We start from the raw sequence: 14,608 nt of genomic DNA, 5'->3' as shown, positions 1-14,608 counted from the left end.
TGTGTGGACAGATATCTATATATATATATATATATATATATATATATATAAATATTTGTCTTTTAGTCGTATATTAAATAAAACAGCATAAAGGCTTAAACTAACCTGTGTATCTTTAACATATTAAACCAATATCGGGCTCTTAATAATATTATATGAAGTCGCCTAATTAGCATTTCTCTGCCGCCCCCTGCCGATCACACAGAGTATTGTCTCAAATTCAATAAATTTTTTTTTTTAACTATTATAAACTTCTAATAAGCTCTACGAAGACTTCAGATGAAAAAGCCTCTACGTGCCCTCTGAAAGGTTTATCTAAAACGAGCATTTTTATCAGGCTCCTATATTTATGTTCAGTTATTTCACTTTAATGGAATAGCAAAGGACCTATACATTGCCATTAAAGTAAAATGACTGAACCTAAACATAGGAGCCTGATAAAAATGGTAATTTTAGAAGAACATTTCAGATGGCACTTAGAGGCTTTTGCATCTGAACTCTTCAAATATTTGTGGTTCATGAAATATTCATATATAAATTAATCAGATAAAGAATCAGATAAAGGAACCAGCAGGTCAGTGCACACTAAATGTCAAACAAAACAAAAACAATGGCTTTTTCCAATCTATTCTTCTTCCACTTCTTCATCCGGACAGCAATAGTATTCCACAAAACAAATCTGACCGTCATCATTCCTCACAAGGTACTGTAGAGAGAGGAAGCCTCGACTGTCAGTTCTCACCGAGACTTTACAGGACAGAGCCAAGGCCTTTGTAGAGGGTTTCAACAGGGACATCTTATACCTTTGAGAATAAACAAGAGAATCTCAGCGACTCTTTATTGTTCTTTTACCACATGTGAATGCCTCAGAGGTACATCTATAAGCATAAGGCTGTTGTTTTGTGAAGTCATACAGAGCTCCGATTGATGGGAAATGCAGTCAAAAACAGAAGCTCCTCCTACCTGTTGGTCTGTATTTTAGTACACTGGAACAGCTCCATCATGTCTGAGTCTTTGGGATAATCATAATGAGCGTTTCCAGAATTCCCAAATGTGGATAATCTAAAATGAAAAGGAAAATAATGAATATCTATTGACATTAAATTTGACTTGACAATACATGATGATCTGTTGTGTGCACTGTTACTGCACCTGAAGTAAGGATGGCTTGGTGACATAGTAATCTGCAGAACTTCACTGGTCATGTCAAGCTCAGAGAAAGCCTCTTTAAGACTGTCTGACTGCAGAATCACCTTGTTGGTTACATTTGTGCTGCAAAAGTCAAAGTCTATGGGCTCCTCCGGCTCCTGTGTATTAATCTTGCATACGGTGACCACACCACCTTCCTCCAGGAACAAAGTCAGCGGATATCCGTAGCCATTGTAGCACATTCTCAAGGCGGTGCACACACCTTAAGGGTAAAATAAAAGTTTTTTTTATTAATTTTCCAAAAGAAGGACTGGATTATCATTATGATACACACCTGGGACTGTGCTTCCCCCAAAGATGGTGAGGCAGTCCAGGAGAACAGTTAAATTAACCTGAAAGCCAACTGCATCCTCTTTGATTATGTACTCTTGAAAGATGTCAGCCTGAGGAATCAGACACACAAATACACGGATTAACCCAACTGCTGTCAACCAACCGAACTCGTAAGACACTGTCCTCCAACGCCAACCTGAATGAATGCATTGGCTTGAAGGCATTTGGAGTCCTCAACAGTGACTTTTAACCCATTCTGTGTAGCATTGAAGATAGCATGGTCCCTGAAAGAGATGGCTTTCAGGATGTTGGACAGATTCCTTGCGTTATCCAAACTGGCTATCAGAATGTACTGGTCAATGTCTGCTTGGGACTGAGTTGACAGAGGCATGGTTCTGAGTTGTCAGCATCTGAAATGACATTTACACTTATAAAGCCAACAGTCTCATATTTGATACATGAATTTCAATAGCCTCTAAATCAATTCTCAAACTCAATTCCTGGAGGGCCACAGCTCTGCAGAGTTTAGCTCCAACTCTAATCAAACACACCTGATCCAGCTAATCAAGATCTCCAGTATTACTAGAAACCTCCAAGCAGTGGTGGTTTGGAGCTAAACTCTGCAGAGCTGTGGCCCTCCAGGAATTGAGTTTGAGACCACTGCTCTAAATGATCAACATGATCAAAACTTTGAAGAAGAAAAAAAACTTGCTGTACAGGTGCCTTCTGTTGTCTGATTGATGGTTCATACATTTTAGTATGTAAGAGGCCTTAGTATAATAGCAAAACAATTATATTGCATTGCATTATGTTTTGCATCCCCACTATAAAAACAGAGCTTTGATAATAACACTAAACATCTAAATATTATCTTACTAAGACAAATTATTGGGAGATATAAGTTAAATTGACAGCTGAAATTTAGATGCATTTTATGTTTATTATTAAAATGTAATTGATTTACATTACAGTACATCAGAATTTCATCTTGGCCATATAAAGCAACTGTTCCATTTAAAAATATATATTTTCTGGTTATTATTTCATGTCAGCCAGGCTAAACAGGCAACTACTGGGTTGCTAACCAGCTGCAACTAACGTTAGCTGTTTACAAATGATGGTGACATTATTATGACTGTACGTTTTACCGGTTAACTTACCCACAGAGATGGTCAAGCTCTCAATCAGGAGGTAAAAAGCGAACATTAAACATAAACAGCATATGTTTTGTATGTTAAACCTAACGAGTATAGATATGAAATATAAAGATTTACATATTTTTATAGTTTGGCGCCCTTAAGTGGTCCAGCTTCCTCTTCTTCTGGTGTTTTTGACAAGAGTTTAGCATTTCATCCGAACCCTCGCACACACCGCACTGGTCAGATGTGGAACTGCAGGAAGAGTTCATATACGGGCGTTTACAATATCAGGAGGGGAGTATGGTGTGAAATATTTGGCGTAAATACACTTTTTACCGCGATCTCTCATCATTACAATTATACATAATTATTTCTAGCTGTAATATATATAATCACGCTTTCTTTCATTTTCAAAAATGTAAGATGTCACAAATAAATAATCAAAATGCTATTGTACACCCCTCTGTCTCATCATGAGGTGGCTCGCCGTCAGACAGATGCGAGGAGGCGGTCAGTCAGTCAGAGTCAGTCCAGCAGGAGTGCCACATAATCAAGTCAAAGCCAGGCAGGTTTAAATCAGTCGTTGGATGTTTTACTTTATTTAAACGTCTCATTCGGTCTAATAATTTCAGGGGATAATTATGTGGAATGTATTTTTCTTTTCAACAATGTTTATCAAGATACTAAAGTTCCCAGCTGGTCTGTTTTCGTTTATCTATCTCAATAGCAACCAGACCTTGCCAGCAACAAAGCGACATTTGTGAAGTGTACTATTTTTTTTCTTCCATCGGTGTGTTTAACCAAAGTTTGCGTGGTTTATGTAATGTAACGAGAGTGGTAGTTCCAATTAACCAGCTAACTAGCTAATCGGTAAGCTAGCTTGTTGTGATCTGGTGACATATGGGCACTGTTACTTATGTTTTTCGTCACTTTTAACGACATGAAATGATGCTCGTCTGTGTATTTTTGTGATTTTTTAGCTATTATCGAGTTCCAAACGCAGTTTTAGGTCCTCTGGTCATGGCTAAAGACCCGTTGGCCGAAGCTGGTCTTCATTTTGATGAACTCAACAAACTGCGAGTACTCGAGCCTGATGTGAGCCAGAAAACCGTTGAGCTCAAAGAGGAATGCGAGGACTTCGTTGACAGTGAGTTTTTCATTTGGTTCTTTGTCTTATTGTGAAGTTTATCTCTCGTGCAGACTGAACAGCATTTCTTTGCTTCTTTTCACAGTACAGATCAATAATTCATTGGATTTTATTTTAAAACAGAGATAGGTCAGTTTCAGAAAATTGTAGGTGGACTTATTGAACTTGTGGATGAGCTAGCAAAGGAAGCCGAAACTGAAAAAATGAAGGTATGTTCTTGCATTTTTAAATGAATAGCAGTGCATATCTGTGTAATGTACATTAATATGACTTATTTTGACATATTATTATTATACAGGCCATAGGTGCAAGAAATTTACTGAAATCGGTTGAAAAGCAACGGGAGGCTCAGCAGCAACAGCTTCAGGCTCTGATTGTAGAAAAGAAAATGCAGTTGGAAAGGTATTCAATCGTATTAGGCCTGTAATCAGAGTCAGACTGCATATATTGTGTTCTTAAAGGAAAAGTGCACCCAAAAAATTAATATTTTGCTGAAAATGTACTCCCCCACAGCCCATCCTGTTTATCAGAACAGATTTTGGAGAAATTGAATTACATCACTTGCTCACCAGTGGCTCCTCTGCAGTGAATGGGTGCCGTCAGAATGAGAGTTCAAACAGTTGATAAAAACATCACAGGAATCCTTCAACATATTTGTTTATGTGTTTTGGGCGGTTTCCCCTTGCAGGGCTTGACGCTTACTTTTCTTTTTAGGAGCACTTGTGCTCCTAACTTAAAAAATTTAGGAGCACGTTCAAAATTTTAGGAGCACCTTCTAATCAATAATCCAAAATGTTATCAAAAAGTAGCCTTCCCATTACGAGGTAATATTTGACTCCTCTAACTTTATTAAAAGTATGTCATCTTTTGTCAAATTCTTAAATTATATTTTATAAGCTTAACAACAGAATAAGAGTAGAATAAGAAACAAGTTAAAAATCAAATGAAATCAGTATTAACAAAAATAATTTGTAGAGGTGGCACAGAAGAACACAAAAGTGTTGTTTGATGTACTTTCAGACATTTAATGAGGTTCAGAAGTGGAATGAGTGCAATTAAATCCATAAATCCATGATGATATTAATGTTTTAAATATAAAATTTTGAATATAGAAATATTAAATGATTTAAATAACTGAAAAGATACTTTGAAAATGAAACTAAAACTGCCAGCAGGTGGCGGCAAGTCACTGATTTTTATCACTGAATCATTCATTCAATTGATTCATTCGAACGGCTTATTCATCCAAGAGTGACTGTCTTTATGAATGGGTAATCATGAATCACTGATTCGCTAGATTCGTTTAAAAAAACTGTTCGTTCATAAACGAAACACCGCTGTGTTTGAATGGAGATGCGCAGCGGCTGAGCTGTGACTTTGTGTTGACATATTTCTGTGTGTGACTTTGTGGAGTGACGTGAAGGAAGGTGGACGTGAAATTGAGCAGCTCCTTCTACAATCTGGAACAGGTTTGGATAGGGCTGTACAGTGCGACAAAAATCGGTCTGAGCCTTGAGTAAATGTACTACAGTAGCACGTGTGCGAGTTTTACATGTGTCGTTTACAAACCTGTTGTCCAACAAAGATATTTTAATTTATTGACATGCTTTTTCTCCTTATTAACTTCATAACAGTCAAGTGTTTGAAAAACGTATTTTTGTGATCAGACGTGGTTTCGTATCACAGAATAAGGCAGAAATCATACTATTTTATAGCATTATATACAGTGATAAAGGTTATGTCGATTAGCATTGCATTATAAATATACTCTAGCCTTATAAAAAATACCCAAGATTGCTTGAAAACACAGATACCATATAGTTTGTGCAATCGCATGTTTATTGTCTTCAGGTTTCCTCAGTTAAAATGTCTCTATCTGCGTTTTATTCAGCTACAGCGATCACTGGATACTTCTTCCTGGAGCATTACTTCTACTATGCATATGTGGAGTTTCTGCGCAAGGGCGCTCTCCGGCTTCCAGTATGAATTAAAGTCATTACAATACGTGTGTATCTATTTTGGGTAAAAATAGGAAAGATAATACTTTTCTCTAAAGAAACAGGATTCCCTAAATTATCGTCATTGATATCGTTATCGCAATAAATATCAGAAATTATCGTGATACATTTTTAAGCCCATATCGACCATCCCTACACTGCAGTATGAATTACGTTAGCTTGTTTGATTGCTGTTTACCCAGCACTCTTAAATTTACATTTATTAATTTAGCAGATACTTTTATTCAAAGTGATTTACAAATGAGGAACAAAACACCAAAAGCTAATACCATGATGCAAAGTTCTAGACAGTTCCAGAATGGTACATAACTGCAAAATATTATAGGGAGCCTAATGATTTACTAGTAGATATTTTATGCATTTATTTATTTATTCAGAAAAGCAGCAAGATGAATATGCATTTGGCATTTTTGGGTAACCTCTATGTTTTTATGCAGACATCTCCAGGGTACAATTTGAAGTAAAGGGTAAGTCAGGGCTCTAGGGGACAGATGGGATTTTAGTGCTCTGTTAAACTACACAACAGTGGCAAAGAGTCACCTTTGCAATGCAAAGTATAAATCACAACAGATCTGTGAAATCTCAGCTACATCACAACTGCTTTTGTGAGCAGGATTTCAACACCCTTTTCATATACAGATATTTAGAAGAACCTAAAGTTCATAAAATTCACCTATGTAGTAGGGCTGGGCGATATGTCAAAAATTTCTTCTCGATAATCGCATTTAAAAATATGGCGATATCCGAAAATATCGTCTACCTAAGCCCCAACTCCACCACGCCCCGCCCCTGCCACCACCAAAATAAAAATACCTGCTTTATTTATTTAGAAGCAGGGTAAATTAAATTTCATTTTTGTATTGTAATTTTATAATTTTTACTTTATTAATCAAAATACAACGGCCATAATATAATATTCAGTGTTGGGCTGCCGAATATCCGAACGCGTTTATGTTGCGGAGCGGGCTGAGATATAGTACTATAATGTCTTTAGCCGTTTGCAACAAAAAATGTATAGTTTTGTTGCAAATGAATTAAGAATTTATAGTGCTATATATCAGCTTAATTAAACATAATTATATTGTATACATGGTATAAAAAATCTGTAAAAATATTGCACTGAAATGTGCGCTGCCGCTGATAGTGCGTATTTTAATTATACCGGTCATGTTTGTGGTTTTTATTATGCAGTCTGTTTAAATAAATATTCAGAAACACATGCAGTGCTACTTTTTGTATTTTTTTCTGTTGATCTTTTATTAAACTGCAGATCAAAATAGAATAGGCCTATACCCTAAATGAGGATAAATTATATTGGAACGCTCCAAAAATAATCGCATACACAGATGCACGTTGCCATTACAGTAGTCAGCGCCGAACAATAGGCAAATAAAATATAAACTGAGGTTACAAAAGTGATTCAGTCAAGATCAGTGAGGGATTTTCTTTTCCTTCGTTCTTTAAATTAACATTAATGACTGGCGGCAGCGGCTGCTGTCAATGCACAGTACACCCTTGTTTTCTTTCTCAACTCTTTACGTTCACTTAAGACATAACCGATTGAATTTATGGGATGCTTTGATATAATTCTGTGTGTATTTGTCCATTAGAATGTGTAAGAATGCGAGAAAGAGAGCTCAGTCCAGTATTCGCGTATATAAGAGGCAGCTTTTGTGCGTGCGTTTTGTGTGTGTGCAGCACAGAAAACAGCGCGCGAGTGCAGAAGTGAGTTCTATTTCGTCTTCTTAGTTGAATCTTTTTAAATCACAATAAAAGTACATACAGAAATCGATAAGCAGAATCGAAATGTAATTTTATAACAAGTAATTTGATTCCTGACCTTATGCATCTGATCTGATTTCCGAAATTGGAATAACTTTTCGATGCCCAACCCTCCTACTAAATTATTTCATTCTTGCATGCAAAAAGACCTGTATGGTGACTATGGGTCTATGTAAAACATGTTTTGCAACTTACTAGGTTTATCATTTGTCTTTTTTTTTTCTTTTGATAATGTCGATATCGTCTGTTACCTGACTGTTGACATCGACATCGCGATACTTACGAGACATCGTCGATATACGATAGTATCGTCATATCGCCCAGCCCTACTATGTAGTTTTGTCAAACTTGTTTTTTGTTAAAAACAAATGCAAAACTTCTTTGCTGGAAGACCAAGAACCTTGTTGATGGTGAGAGAGGCAGCGACGACATAGGAGGAAAAAACGTAGCATGCGCTGGAGTTCACTATGTATGTTAATGGCAGGCACATTGAAAGGTTTGTCATGGTCTTATCTAGAGTTTATGAAACTCTTGGGAGAATAAAGATGTATTAGGACCATATGAGTAAACATTACAAACCAGCTATCTAGTTTTAAAGTAAATTCTGAGTATATTTTCTCACCAGGAGCATCTCAAGGAAGTGTGTCCTCGTTCCCTGAGTGTTTAAGTTGTCCACCAAACACTTGAAATCACAGTAGCCAATTATTAGTTTGGTTCAGGTTGAAGGTCCACTGAATATGATTTGTTTCATATGCTGCCAAAATGCTTAGTTATGAATTATGACTTTTGTCTTAGATCTACAGAGCAATTTTGCATTAATTCAAATTCAGTTTGCGAAGCATGGAAAATGCATATTAGGCGTGCAAATGAAAAAACAATTTGTCATAATCCCATTTGTCAGGTTTATAACAACTTTGTCCACATTCACAGCAAAATGAGAAGTTTAGCCAGTGTAATATATGAGTAATATTAGACTTTGTTTGGACAAGCTAGTCACTTTCCAGGTAAAGAGCTATTAGCAGCAGTACCGTCTGTGGTTGAGTCAAGGTTTCTGACAAGATTATCGGTTTAGGCGTCTCTAACTGGTCAGGTATGATTGGTCTAAATAATAATTATTCTGACTTAAGTTATTGGTCAGGCTGGTTCACAGTTCAGTGGGTGAGGAATTGTATTTACTCATAGTTTGCTGTGGTGGTTTTCAATGTGTATGGCAGCCCCAATCCTCGAAATTAACAGATTTAAACAAATTCTAGAGTACAAATGTCTACAATAAGATCCCAAAAATGTCCTAAGATTTGAATATGACCCAACAGAGCAGTCAGTTTTATTAATCCTGTTTTATGTCTTTGGAAGAAAGAAATCTTATGTTTGCCACTCAGTGGTTTAGCAAGACAGCCTTGATATTGAATTTGTACAGATTTTGTTCTCTGCTGGATGAAAAGTTTCATGAAAACTTTTTAAATGTTAACAAAAGAGCAATTTTCCAACCCTTTTGAGATAAAGGAAAGGATACCCAAACAGGATCGCAAATAACAAGGAAATGGACCAGGATAGAAGAAACTTCTCTGAATCTAAAATATAATAAAGCACAAGAGAGACAAAGATAGGACTGTGTGTTAGTGTTGAAAACACTAGCAGAACCAAAATGATCCGAAAAGCTTTGATTTTGTCCTGATTTACTCCATTCCTCTTCTTGACATCGTCACCAGGTCCAGGACGCATCAGAGCCTTCAGGACCATCAAGCAGCTGTACAGTTTTACAAAGAAGAAGAAGAGTAATTGTGGCAGAAGAAAGTTGTAATATTTAATGTCACCCATTTTACCGATTACACATGAGCTAATAATAACAATCCATCCAACGGCGCATAAAGCAATCCTGTATTTTATGGGTTTGAGCTTCAGGAAGGTAACGGGATGGAGAACACCTGATCGCTCCACACAGATGCAGCTCAGAAACAGAGGACGACCGACTAACAGCAGCTGTCCAAGAAAGATCAGTGGTAACCAACAATCAATGCGTCAAAGAAATACTCTGCTATGGCAAAAAAAAAAAAAAGAGCAGAACAGAAGAGGATTTCAGCAAGTGCCCCATTAACATTCAAGATTTTGGTGGACTGTCCTTGAATCATCTCTTTCATGCTTAGCCACAGGATGTAACAATTTGCTGGAAGACCAAAGACCATATTGATGCCAAATGCAGTGGTGAAAAAAGAGGAGTATAAAACACTGAAAATGGTGGAGTTCACAGAGAAAAGCGATTCTCTACAGGCTGAGATGTTTGTCATCTCCAACATGCCCATATCTAGATTTGTTTTATATGTCCATTTAAAAGAAAGTACATTTAGTCGTTCTTCAAAAGCACAGTCGCTAACAGCTAGTGTTGGATGTGATCTATAAAGATGTTGTTTTGACTTATTGAGATGTTTTTGACACATTGAGCAGCTTTGCATTGATGCAACATTCAAATTCTAATTTTCAGTTCTAAAAAATTCCTATCAGGCATGCAAATGAAGAAGGAACTTAAACTCACCAGCAACGTTATTAGGTACACCTTGCTGTTGCTCCTGAAGATATATTGAGGTCTTATGAAGTGAAACAATTGGTCGGTTCAAGAAACTAAACATTGTTTACAACATTGTTAACGGTAAATTAACAGCAAATAAAATTTTTTGGGTGAACTATCCCTTTAAATCTTCGTAGCTTGAACAAGGTGCTGGAAATATTCCTCAGAGATTTTGGTCCATATTGACATGGTGGCATCATGCAGTTGCTGCAGATTTGTTGGCTGCACATCCATATTGTGAATCTCCCGTTCCACTACATCCCAAAGGTTTGTCATGTTCAAGAAACCAGTTTGAGATGATTTGAGCTTTGTCATGTGGCATGTTATCCTGTTGGAAGTAGCCATCATGGTGATGGGTACCGTCACAGTGTACCCACAGTGATGGGTACACTGTGGGATGTACGGAGTCAGCAACAATACTCTGGTAGGCTGTGGCATTCAAACAATGCTCAATTGGTACTAAGGAGCCCAAAGTGTGCCAAGAAATATCCCACACACCATTACTTCACCATCATCTTATATCACTGAAAAGTTGATATAAGGAAGGATGGATCCATTTTTTCATGTTGTTTATGCCAAATTCTGAGCCTACCATACAAATGTCGCAGAAATTTAGGCTCGTCAGACCAGGCAACCATTTTCCAGTATTCTATTGTCCAATTTTGGTGAGCCTGTGCGAATTGTAGCCTCAGTTTCCTCACAGGAGTGGCACCCATTGGGGTCTTCTGCTGATGTAGCCCATCTGCTTCAAAGTTGGATGTGGTGTTCAATCAGAGATGCTCTTTTGCATACTTTGGTTGTAACAAATGGTTAACTGAGTTTCTGATGCCTTTCTATCAGCTCTAACCAGTCTGGCCATTGTCCTCTGACATCTGGCAGCAACAAGGCATTTTTGCTCACAACCACTGCTCTCTGGATATTTTCTCTTTTTTAGACAATTCTCTGTAAACCCTAGAGATGGTTGTGTGTGAAAATCCCAGTAGATCATCAGTTTCTGAAATATTCAGACCAGCCCATCTGGGACCAACAACCATGCCACATTCAAAGTCACTTAAATCACCTTTCTTCCCCATTCTGATGCTTGGTTTGAACTTCAGATCGTTGTGACCATGTCTACATGCCTAAATGCATTGAGTTACTGGATGTGAATGGCTGGTTAGATATTTGCATTAACGAGCAGTTGAACAGGTGTACCTAATAAGTAGCCAGTGAATGTATTTAGAAATGTGTACTGTATAAATAACATTGTGACATCATCATTGTCTCATTGCTGGTCAGCCTGGTCCACAGTTTGATGGGTGAGGAATAAGACCCAAAAAATGTACTAAGATTTGAATATGGCCCAATTGAGCGTTCAGATTTTCTACTCTGTGTCATTAGAGGAAGGCAAGTTTATCTTTACCTAAAACATTGTTTTTTAAAAAGAAAGTGCCAATTTCTGGTCAATTCAAAGATGTGCAGAAGATATGCAAAACCACTCAGATATTCCGCTAGGATAACGACATTTAGAATAATCAAAAGCGTATTCATGGTCTCACTAACTGTTTTTTCAAAGGGTTCCATTTTATTGAATGGTAACTGAAGTTTTTACAGAGTTTGCCGCATGCTAGACAAGAAATTTCTCTCTTTCTTCTACTTCTTTTTTTTATGTTAACAAAAGAGTGGTTTTCCTACTGTTTTGAGATGGAGGAAAGGATACAGAATCCCTAACATGATCCCGAAGGTCAAGGAAATGGACCAGAATAAAAGAAACTTCTCTAAATCTAAAATATGATAAAGCACAAGAGAGACAAAGATAGGACCGTATGTTAGTGTTGAAAAGACCAGCAAGACCAGAATAATCTGAAAAGCTTTGATTTTGTCCTGATTGACTCCATTCCTCTTCTTGACGTCGCCACCAGGCCCAGGACGCATCAGAGCCTTCAGGACCATCAAGCAGCTGTACAGTTTTACAAAGAAGAAGAAGAGTAATTCTGGCAAAAGTAAGTTGTAATGTCGAATGGCACCTGTTGTACCGATTACACATGAGCTAATAATAAAAATCCATCCAACGGCGCATAAAGCAATCCTGTATTTCATTGGTTTGAGCTTCAGGAAGATTAGAGGATGGATGACCCCTACATAGCGCTCCACACAGATGCAGCTCAGAAACAGAGGACGACCAAGCAGCACCAACTGTCCAAGAAAGACCAATGGTAGCCTACAATCAATGCAGTCAAAGAAATATTCTGCTATGGCAAAACAAACAGCAAAACAGAAGAAGATTTCAGCGAGTGCTCCATTGACATTAAAGATTTTGGTGGACTGTCCTTGAATCATCTCTTTCATGCTTAGCCACAGGATGTAACAATTTGCTGGAAGACCAAGGACCATATTGATGCCAAATGCGGTGGTGATAAAGAAGGAGTGTAAATCATTGAAAATTGTGTTATTTACAGAGAAAAGTGATTCCCTATAAGCGGAGATGTTTGTCCTTTCCAACATGTCCATACCTAGACTTTTTTTTGACCTGTTTAAAAAAAAAAACAATTACTGAAACATTACTTGGAAAAAATATAAATCTTTATAAACTTATTTTAAAAGAAGTAGTAAAAGATTTGTAAAGAATATGTCTACTCACAAGAAAGTCCTTTGATTTATTTTCAGTCGCTCTTCAAAAGCACAGTCGCTAACTTCTAGTGTGACTCCAGCTGAACATGTTGGATATGTATAGATGTCGTTTTGACTTGTTGAGGTATCTTTGACATATTGAGCAGCTTTGCATTGATGCAGCATTCAAATTCTGATTTTTCAAACCCAAAAAAATCTATATTACGCATGCAAATGAAGTTTATTTAGAAATGTATACTGTAGGCTGATGATATACGGCGCAACTTTTTGAGCAAAATCCGTGTATCATTCGTTTTTTTTATTTAATATTGAAAGTAGAAAAATGAGAAAACGGCTCCTTTATCGTTTCTTTTTTCCAAAAATTGAAAAGAGAATTCAGCTTAAATTGTTTTTTTTCACTCAGGGGTAGAAAAATGAATAAACAGCTTGAATATTTGATTTCTACATGCGGGCGGGAATTAAACGCCCCTTTCTGCTGATTGGTCAGCCGAAGATCAAACTGTGCCGTCATCAGTTCTTCCGCAGTATCACGCAGCAGAATAATAGTCCTCCACTGCTGCAGTTGTATGGATTAATTACCCATTTTATTGCAACTACATTTCATATTTTTCTCATCAAACAGACTAATGAATAGCTCGACACAACTTGTACCGGGGCAGAGGGCTTTCTTCTGTGTAGACCAGTGGTTCTTAATGTGATAGGGGTTCCGCAAAATAATTTGCTATAGCCTAATGTATTTCCAGACTGTAAAGTCGCTTTTTTTATCATGATACATAGGCCTACTGTGATTTATTCCAAAGTGACTTATATGATGCATTTAACGTCAAATAATCTAAATGAAGCCTTTTAAAAGACAAGTATTCGCTGTGGTTCATGTTTGTGGCATGCGCCAGAAAGATGATCAAGGACACCGAGACGCGCTAAAGCAGCGCATCCTGTTGTTCTCTTTATTTTTCAAAGGCATTTAGTAGTTATTTTGAACGTAATGTTACATAAATAAAAATATACATTTTACCATACTACTATAAATGACAGAGTATTAAGTTATTTCCCCTCGATGGGGAAAAAATCCAAGTGAACATCAATCAGTACTCAATATTAATTTAAACTGCTTTAAATATGACTGCTGCTTATTTCCTGTGCACTTCTGCGCTTGAAATTTTTTGTAACTTTCCTCGCAGCTCCGCTTCCGAAGATGCACGAGTTCAAAGCGACTCTAGCCGAACATGCAGGTCTGTGCCAGCATTTGTGTGAAACAGAAGCAGTTTGATGTTAAGTGCAGTCACTCACACAGATCACGCTGCACTGAGACATTCAGGAACAACATTTTTAGCTCTGCCCCGCAGTTTTATCAACTAAATAGCTTAATCGCTCAAGAGCTACATTATCTTTCACAACAAGGAGCTGGTAGCATCATTGTTTCTAAAGGAATTAAAGCCACAGCTTTACTGTTAATAGAGAAACGCGGCAAAACGGTGGTAATTCATACATACACAGTCTCTCTCTCTCTCTCTCTCTCTCTCTCTGTGTGTCGTAAATGAACAGTTGATGAATTACACTTTTCTGACAATAGAATATTGAAGTGAAGATCGCTAAACTGCAAGCTAACCGCTGTTTTCAGAAAGCAAGCGCGTTTATCCACATTGGAGAGAGGGTTGCCAGGTTGACAAAGATAAGTAGCACACTTAGTAGCACACTTAGCAGATATTTCCGTATTGCGCAAGTGTAAAGCTCTGTTTCGGGGATTACGTCTCTTTATTTCAGGCATCCCAGTTGTGTTCCTCTGCGGCCAGATTATTAACAGATGCTCTATTCATTCTTTTTTAGAAACCTCGCAATTTTCTACTCAATTTTAAACGTTGTAAAA

At 37.3% G+C, this 14,608-nt stretch overlaps 3 protein-coding genes across 4 annotated transcripts in view; 2 read left to right on the top strand and 1 right to left on the bottom strand.

Annotated features, from left to right (window-relative positions):
* Positions 1 to 14,608, top strand: part of LOC107569431 (disks large-associated protein 4-like) — a 196,021-nt gene that overhangs the window by 73,601 nt on the left and 107,812 nt on the right. The window lies entirely within an intron of this gene.
* On the bottom strand, positions 507 to 2,831 carry LOC107569437 (cell cycle checkpoint protein RAD1-like). The gene is made up of 6 exons (XM_016255537.1): positions 2,643 to 2,831; positions 1,679 to 1,892; positions 1,484 to 1,592; positions 1,153 to 1,411; positions 964 to 1,062; positions 507 to 803 (listed from the first exon to the last, which is right to left on the bottom strand). Exons 2-6 carry the CDS (start codon positions 1,871 to 1,873, stop codon positions 626 to 628), a joined length of 840 nt encoding a protein of 279 aa, XP_016111023.1. The 5' UTR covers positions 1,874 to 1,892; positions 2,643 to 2,831; the 3' UTR covers positions 507 to 625.
* Positions 3,132 to 4,291, top strand: LOC107569438 (intraflagellar transport protein 20 homolog). Of its 2 annotated transcripts, none has more exons than XM_016255539.1 (4): positions 3,132 to 3,186; positions 3,602 to 3,768; positions 3,892 to 3,977; positions 4,067 to 4,291. In XM_016255539.1, the coding sequence occupies exons 2-4, from the start codon at positions 3,642 to 3,644 to the stop codon at positions 4,193 to 4,195; spliced, it is 342 nt and encodes a 113-aa protein (XP_016111025.1). In that variant the 5' UTR covers positions 3,132 to 3,186; positions 3,602 to 3,641; the 3' UTR covers positions 4,196 to 4,291. The 2 variants fall into 2 exon arrangements, with proteins under 2 accessions (XP_016111025.1, XP_016111024.1); XM_016255538.1 differs by having other exon boundaries at positions 3,142 to 3,491.

The sequence above is a fragment of the Sinocyclocheilus grahami genome, unplaced genomic scaffold (assembly GCF_001515645.1).
Source record: "Sinocyclocheilus grahami isolate Dianchi unplaced genomic scaffold, SAMN03320097.WGS_v1.1 scaffold1345.1, whole genome shotgun sequence".
NCBI lineage: Eukaryota > Metazoa > Chordata > Actinopteri > Cypriniformes > Cyprinidae > Sinocyclocheilus > Sinocyclocheilus grahami.
Note: the sequence above shows the minus strand (reverse complement) of the source record. Positions and strands in the feature narration are given on the sequence as shown.

Coding starts and splice junctions, on each gene's coding strand:
- LOC107569437 (XM_016255537.1), bottom strand. CDS start 1,873: ATGCCTCTGTCAACTCAGTCCCAAGCAGACATTGACCAGTACATTCTG. Junction 1,063..1,152: donor CCAAGCCATCCTTACTTCAG/GTGCAGTAACAG, acceptor TTTTCATTTTAG/ATTATCCACATTTGGGAATT. Junction 804..963: donor ACTAAAATACAGACCAACAG/GTAGGAGGAGCT, acceptor TTATTCTCAAAG/GTATAAGATGTCCCTGTTGA.
- LOC107569438 (XM_016255539.1), top strand. CDS start 3,642: ATGGCTAAAGACCCGTTGGCCGAAGCTGGTCTTCATTTTGATGAACTC. Junction 3,769..3,891: donor ATGCGAGGACTTCGTTGACA/GTGAGTTTTTCA, acceptor ATTTTAAAACAG/AGATAGGTCAGTTTCAGAAA. Junction 3,978..4,066: donor CCGAAACTGAAAAAATGAAG/GTATGTTCTTGC, acceptor ATTATTATACAG/GCCATAGGTGCAAGAAATTT.